The sequence below is a fragment of the Morus notabilis genome, unplaced genomic scaffold (assembly GCF_000414095.1).
Source record: "Morus notabilis unplaced genomic scaffold, ASM41409v2 Scaffold2640, whole genome shotgun sequence".
NCBI classification, from domain to species: Eukaryota; Viridiplantae; Streptophyta; class Magnoliopsida; order Rosales; family Moraceae; genus Morus; species Morus notabilis.
In genome coordinates, this window is record NW_010367460.1 from 47,674 (window position 1) to 55,559 (window position 7,886).

Genomic DNA, 7,886 nt, shown 5'->3' on the forward strand with positions numbered 1-7,886 from the left:
TAGCCGTCTTTCAACGAAAGTATGTTCTTGATCTCCTAAAAGAGACTGGGATGAGTGGTTGCAGACCAGCTGAAACACCAATAGAGCTGAACCTAAAGCTTGGAGAAAGAGAAAAAGGAACACCGGTGGACACAGTAAGATTCCAAAAGCTGGTCGGGAAACTAATATATCTGTCACATACTCGCCCAAACATTGCATTTGATGTCAGCGTCGTGAGTCAATTTATGCACTCTCCATAAGAAGAGCATCTTGAGGCGGTCCACCGAATCTTGAGATATCTGAAGAGTACCCCTGGGAAAGGATTGTTCTTCAAGAAAAATGACCAGCGAGGTATTGAAGTCTACACCAATGTTGATTGGGCTGGATCTATTACAGCTAGAAGATCTACATCTGGGTACTGTACATTTGTCCGGGGTAACTTAGTTACGTGGCGAAGCAAGCAGCAAAGTGTTGTGGGAAGGAGTAGTGTTGAGGCTGAGTTCAGATCAATGGCTCATGGAATATGTGAAATTCTGTGGTTGAAGCGGATTCTTGATGAATTACGGAGGCCGATTGAGAGTCCAATGAAACTTTATTGCGACAACAAAGCTGCCATTAGCAATTGCTCATAACCCCGTACAACATGAACGAACAAAGCACATTGAGACTGACAGGCATTTCATTAAAAAGAAACTTGAAGCGGGAATCATCTGCTTGCTGTTTGTTCCAACTACATAGCAGATAGCTGATATCTTGACTAAGGGGCTTCTACGGTCTCATTTTGATTTTTTGACAAGCAAGTTGGGTATGATAAATATCTATGCTCTAACTTGAGGAGAAGTGTCAGAAATATAGGATTAGATAGGTTTAGTGATAGTTTATGCATTATCAATAAGATTTAAATTCTAGAGTTTAAATTTTGTAGTATAGGATAAGGATTGTTAAAGATAGGATTTAGAGTTTATTTAAAAGAAGATTAGATTCTCAATCTCTTCTATATAACTATTTTATTTTTCCGGTTACAGAAAGATTAATAAGAATAAATATTTTCTCCCAAAATTCTACAGGTTTGTTGGACTTTCACTTGTTCAATCTTAATAGGATATTACTACCTAGATAGGTAGTTAAGGTAGAGAGAGAGAAGCAAACGGCAAACAAAATTTGACCTTAATTGTAGAATATGTAGACAAAAGTTTTTGCCTTCCACGGTTATAACTAGATGAGTTGTGGGAGATATATATATATATATATATATATATATTAAATGCATGTGAAAGTAAAAAATCTTAATTGCATACTTACTAGTTACGGCATATATAACTAGTTGAGTGGTGTACAATTTTTTAATAACCCTAGCACTCTTAATTCGATATTCCTATAATGAACAGATAATTAATTTACAAAAAAAAAAAAAAAAAATGCCATTTATAATAGAGGGGAAGTAGCGTGTACGTATGCAGACATGAAAAATAGATAACTCTCGCATTTACTATGTTAATAGATGAGTTCTGGAAAATGTGCATTATCTGTCGAAATTAACCATAATGCAATGCAAACAACACTAAATTTATAAAATTTCCCTTCGGCGGAAAGCAAGTTAAAGCACATAAATAAATAATAATAATAAAAAAAGGGAACAAAGATGACAATAGAGTAAAAACCTCGACATGGCAGGGTACGCCCAATCTTCTTCACCCCATTTCAGATTGTTTAATTAGACCGCAGTGCGTTCCAGAGGACTCCAATAAGCACCACGGGAGAAATGCTCTATGGCGCCTATCTTTGGAGTGCCCTTCTCTTCACCAAATCTCCAGAACAGCGGGATTTCATGGCTGGATTGTTGGACAGGCTCAAGTATTCCCTCTCCATCTCCCGGTTCACTTCTAACCACTTGCGGGCCACCTTAAAACTGTCGGCAGCAAGAAACTTGCTTCCTATTCGGTTAATGTGGCCTTCAATAGCAGCCCTAGGCAGAATTCATTTATGCAGCTCTTAGATGTCTCAATATCTGATACAGCGGAATGGAAAAAAAACGGGATTTTATCGGCCTAATTCGGACAAAAGACGAAACATGCAATCTTAATCTACCTAAAAAATCTCACAAAGAGAAAATCCTCAATTTGAAGAGAGAGCACAAATTTAGTATTCAATGCTCAAATATTCAAAAATCTTCTATTACAATTAGTAATGTGGCTATTTTTAGTTCACGTAAAAAAACGATAATAGAATACCAACTATGCTAAATGACATAATAATAAAAGAAATGACAATTAAACTAGATATTAAGATTTTTTATAAAATTATTAGACTAATACACTAATTTTATTATTCTTCTTACATCAGTTCACCTTCTTTGAAAAGAACTCGATCTCGAGTTTGGTAGAAGGACGCGGAAGATGAACATAATGTAGCAAGTAGAACCACTAGTGGAAACAACCCCTCTTCGGCTTATGAGAATGATAGACCTTGATTGAATTCTCCGTAACACATCCCAAAGCCATAACGGAATCAAAACGATGCTCCAACAAAATGCGAAAAATACTAAAAATACACACCATTGACATTACCTCACTCCTTTAAGGCTCGTTTAGTTTGTCGATTCGAGTTTTTAATTCGAGTTGAGATTAAAAGTTAATTCGACTTTATGTGAGAATTTTTTACTGTAATAAAAAAGTTAGATATGACTGTTTCTGAGAGCTTTTTATTATAACAAAACTCGAATTATAAACTCGAATCGGTAAAATCCTTAATTGGCCCATTTAGAATTTCAACAACGCTATGAAATCAATTTTTTCACCTTCTCCTTTAATTTTATCCACATTAAAGAGCCGTTTGGTTCATAGATTAGAATCATGTAATTAGAACTATTTTCGATTTACGTGTATTTTTTGTGAGAGAAAACACTGTAACAAACTATAAATCATAATTCATATTATGATTTAAATCCTCCAACCAAACGTCCTCTAAAATGATCCACAAGCTCTTCATCAAGGTTCCCACAATTAGTAATTTCAACTTCTACCTCAACTGGAATTTTTGGTTCACCTTGGGTTTCAACTTCAAGACCAATTTGCTCACCCAAATTTTGAAGTTTGGCCACATCCAAATCTTCCACAATGTCATCTTGATCACCACTCTCGTAATTAGTAACTTCATTACCAAGTGTGTCATCAAAATCATTTTTACTTTCCTCATAATTAAACCAATCGGACACAAACTTTATCATATTCATGAGAGTTGCAGGTTTACCTTTAAGTGTGGGCCTGGGCTTCTGAGGAAAATTGGGCTTGATAGCAGGTTGAATTAGCTCTAGAGGTAGCGACGACGCCGTTTTGTCGCAGACCTTCACCATCATGTTGCCGATGACCACACGCTCTGGGCCGCCACCGTCACGCACTGTAGGTCGTGGGAAAGGAGGATTCGAACTGTGTTGGATGATTTCTTCGCGATTGCCGTTGATTTGGGCTCCGCCTCGGCGAGCGACGCCGCTGCCGATCTTAACTGGGCTTGAGAATCCGGGATCCACCACTTCGTTTGAGGCGGCAACGGTAAAATGGAGAGTACAATCGCCGCCGCAAACTTCTCCTCCATAGGCGCCACCGTCGAGTCCGTTATGAGCAGCGTTTGAAGCGTCTTGTTCGGCTGGACTGTTGCGCTCAAGTGGAGCTGTGGTTCCGGCAGAGTAACAAATATGGAGATTGTGGCGGAAATAACCGCGAATCTCATCAAAATCGCGACAAGGTAAGGCCGCTGTTTGCTCCAACGGTGGTAGCGATGGTGTGAATGTTGCTTCTGGAACTGTGGGGTGGACTGTGGCTTCGGATCTGTGTCTAGGTGGGGGGTTGTGCTAACGGTGGTGGTGGTTTGGCTGGTAATGAGAATGATGGTGGTGGTTTTGTTGGTTGCGGATCTCGTTGTGGTGGTGTGGTGAAGAAAAGGGTGAAGGTGGTGGTGGAGAATGGATAGGTGGTGGACAACACGGTCGTTGGTGGCCATTTCGAACACTGCGACTCCGGTGGCTCCAATCATCATCCATGGCTATCGTACCTCCCTGAGAAAGACCGAGGGCTATACTAATACGGTTTTGGTACGAAGATTTGTGTTTAAATTTTTTTCATAAAAAAATTCGTAAATTAAAAATAATTTTAAATTATAATTTAGAATTTGTGAACGTTGACTAATTAACGCAGCATAACAGAAGAAATGAGATTTTGGGGCTTAATTCGGGCAGAAGACGGACATGCAATTTCAATTTACCAAAAGAAACCCTCACAAAAAGAAAATTCTTAATTTGAAGAGAAAACATACATTTAATATTCAATGCTCAAATATTCAAATTACAATACTATTTATAATTCATATACATAAATGATAACAAAACACCAGTTACGTTAAATGACATAATAGTAAAAGATAATAGTAAAAGAAACGACAATTAAACTAAACATTAAGGGCTTGTTTTTTTGAGTAAAAAACTTAAAAAAAAGTAACTTGAGTTATAATTTTATTTGAGTTCATGTTCTTTTAATTTTAACCTCGAGTTTAAACTCGAGTTCAAACTCGAGTTTATGACTAAAACTCGAGTTCAAATTTCTCCTTCAACTCGAGTTCAGAAACTCAAACTCAAATTAATAAACAGTATTTTTTCTATTCTTAAAAATGTTATAACTTTTTCGTTTTAATTCTGATTGAGATGATTTTTTTCTATGCGTTGACAACGAAAAGACGAATAAAACTCGACTCATATACCCTATTAAATTTACATCAGCATTTAGTTTTTATTAAAATACTCTAAATACAAATTTAAGTTTTGACTCACTCAAACACAAACTCAAAAAGATTCTTATCTCAAACAATAACTCAAATGTACACAACTAAACACAAACTCAAGTTACAAGTTCAACTCAAATTATAACTCAAATTCAACTCAAAAATTATACTCAAGTTAAACTCTAAAAGAACAAACTCTAAGACCTTTTATAAAATTATTAGACTAAAACACTAATTTTATTATTCTTTCTACATCAATGTCTTACATACTCTAACCAATTGATGTGTCATAACTTCGTCAATCTTTTTTCAACCATGAGTTTGCGTTTAGTCCATATAACATAATTGGTGAATGGCATCTCTTAGGTTGTTCCATGAACCACTGCCAGCTGATGGAAACTCTTTTTAGAATTTATAAAATATGTAGTCGTAGATCGTTCAAGTACACAGAGATGGTATTTCAATCATCTGCCCAACCGTTTTCAAGAGCTGGTTTCCTCATGGTCATCATATCATAGTGAGAATCTTTCACTTCTCAGCAAACTCAATTGTCAATAGCAAATCTCAAAGCAAAGGCTACAGCAGAGTGTGACAACAACAAACTTCTAATTTCCAATCCTTATCCGCATTGTCCAGAGGTTCGGTCCATAGCACGGGCGCACCATCTCCGGCACTTGATGAACTAACAAGTTGCAGGCCGCCAGGCTGGTGCTTAGTATGGTGAATTGCTGGAATAAGATCTCGGGTGGGCAACATTGCAGTTGAACCAGGCCGTGCTTAATCATACCAACAAAGTTGCTGCACACGAGAGGTCTCCCACTTTATACCAAATTGATCCATCTTTCATTTATTTATTTTTATCCTTACAACGTGGACAATTGAGTGTACAACATTAATTGTAATAGTCTAAGGGCCCGTTTAGTTCGCTGATTCGAGTTTTTAATTGGAGTTGAGATGTAACTTTATGTGAGAGCTTTTTACTGTAGTAAAAAAGTTAGATGTAACTGTTTCTGAGAGCTTTTTACTATAGTAAAATTCAAATTCTAAATTCGAATCGGTGAAATGAATGGGGCAAAGTGTAATAATTGTTATAAGTGGTTAGTCAGTGATGACTTAGGTGTATAAAGCTAAGTAAGTGGTGTAAAGTCATTTTTTGTAACAGGAAGACAAAAAACTTAGTGAGAGAAAGAAAAAGGCGATGAGATTTCTAGTGAGAGAATTAGAAAGAAGCAAGTCTGTAATTCTTCAAGCAAGTCAGAAATAAAGGGTGTGTTTAGAATTGGTTCCAAAATGATTTTGTTTCTTGTATGAAAATGAAAACGTTTTCATTTTCATTTTGGAATTATTTCTGAAAATGCGTTTAGTAGTTTTATTCAGAGATTGATTTCAGTTTTAAAAAAAACTGAAACTGCGTTTGGTTGTTTAATTTTTGAAAACATGTAATAGTATTTACAACTTTTCTTTCATCAACAAAACTTGACCTCATTTGAGAAAAAAAAAACACACATTACTGAAACATATGACTAAAACAATTGAAACTGTATATACAAAAGTAAACAAAATATATGTGTGTGTGTCTCTGTCTGCGTGTATTGTAAATTGCTACTATAACTTCACAATATCCACAAGGGGGCAATAATATAACTTCACAGAAAGTAAAATTCAAGATAATATTACCATAAAATTCAATTAAGAAAAACTAGAAATAACACAAGAGACAAAAGCAGATACCTTCAACCAGGCTTCAGTGTTGTTGGGCAAATTAGGGAGATTCCACTTGAGAATTAGAGTTGGAAACTGATAATAAAATCACCAGCAAGTATAAAAATTAAGTACAAACCATAGCAACACTCCAAAAAAGCCTCAGAAAACAAGAATCCAAAAAACCCATTTTAAAAGTTCGCCAAGAAAATCAGAGGATGACCCGAAGAACCAAAAAGGGAAAGGAGAAGAATCGGCTTACATGACCGAGAGAGAAGACGTGAGAGGGAATTGGGCTGAGATGGGTCGCCCATGAAGGAGGCGAATACGGTTTCTTTTTGAGGAAATCCAAGCCCATTGCTCTGTGTTGGCCTCCATTTTCTGAAGCTGAGAAAAGAGAGAGAAAGTGAGTCTGAGTAGGCGTTTTTGCTGGCCAAAGATGTGGTTTTTTTCGAATCGGGCGAGAAGAACGGAGGAGCTCGGCTGGGAATCAAATGGTGCAGCTCAAATCAAAGGAATATGGGCTGAAGAATGGCAGAAAAAAATGAAAACGGGTCTCTGGTGGGCTGAAAAGAGAAAAGGAAAACGAAGGAGAAAATGAAAACGAGTTTTTTGCATTTTCAAATTTTCAGAAAACGACAAACTTTTTTGTTTTTGTTTTTTAAAAATTTTTGCTCCAAACACGTTTTTCATCTGCGTTTTCAGTTTTTAATCTCGAAAATTGTGAAAAATGGAAATGAAAACAGAAACAAACAGGGCCAAAGTTTTCAGTTTTCTTCTTCATTCTTGTGTGAGCTCTTATGAGTTTGGTTTGCTGAGTCTGCGATTTTTGGTTACAACTGTAACAAACTGGTATCAGAGCCTTGCACTGAGAATCAAGAATGACGACGGCAAAGTTTGATAATGAGAAATTCACAGGAAAGAACGATTTTGGTTTATAAAGGTTGAAGATGCAAGTACTCCTAGTTCAACAAGGACGTGAAGACGCGCTGAGAGGAGAAAAGAATCTGCCGTTGTCCTTATTGGAGCCAGAGAAGAAGCTAATTCTGGATAAAGCTCATAGCGCGTTGATCTTGTGTCTCGAAAAGTTCTGAGGGAGATTTCGAAAGAAAAATCTGCGGCGGCAATCTGGGCAAAGCTCGAAAGTCTCTACATGACAAAATCGCTGGCTAACCGGTTGTTCTTGAAACAAAGGTTGTATACGTTCAAAATGCCATCGGGAAGAACATTGAGGAGCATCTGAACGATTTAATAAGGTAATTTTGGATCTTGAAAATATCGACATTAAATTCGATGATGAGGATCAAGCATTGTTACTGTTGAAATCCCTACCCAGTGCCTATGAAAACCTCTAAAATACATTGGTTTATGGGCAAGATAGCTTGACATTGGAGGAAGTTCAAATTGCCCTAATGTCCAAGGAGCTCAAGAAGAAA

At 36.8% G+C, this 7,886-nt stretch overlaps 1 protein-coding gene across 1 annotated transcript; it reads right to left on the reverse strand.

Annotated features, from left to right (window-relative positions):
• Positions 1 to 1,513: 1,513 nt before the first annotated feature.
• Positions 1,514 to 6,808, reverse strand: LOC112094369. The gene is made up of 4 exons (XM_024175029.1): positions 6,713 to 6,808; positions 6,481 to 6,546; positions 3,229 to 3,826; positions 1,514 to 1,987 (listed from the first exon to the last, which is right to left on the reverse strand). Exons 1-4 carry the CDS (start codon positions 6,806 to 6,808, stop codon positions 1,914 to 1,916), a joined length of 834 nt encoding a protein of 277 aa, XP_024030797.1. The 3' UTR covers positions 1,514 to 1,913.
• Positions 6,809 to 7,886: the final 1,078 nt, after the last annotated feature.

Coding starts and splice junctions, on each gene's coding strand:
- LOC112094369 (XM_024175029.1), bottom strand. CDS start 6,808: ATGGGCTTGGATTTCCTCAAAAAGAAACCGTATTCGCCTCCTTCATGG. Junction 6,547..6,712: donor ACGTCTTCTCTCTCGGTCAT/GTAAGCCGATTC, acceptor TTTTATTATCAG/TTTCCAACTCTAATTCTCAA. Junction 1,988..3,228: donor GCCCAGGCCCACACTTAAAG/GTAAACCTGCAA, acceptor CCGCTGTATCAG/ATATTGAGACATCTAAGAGC.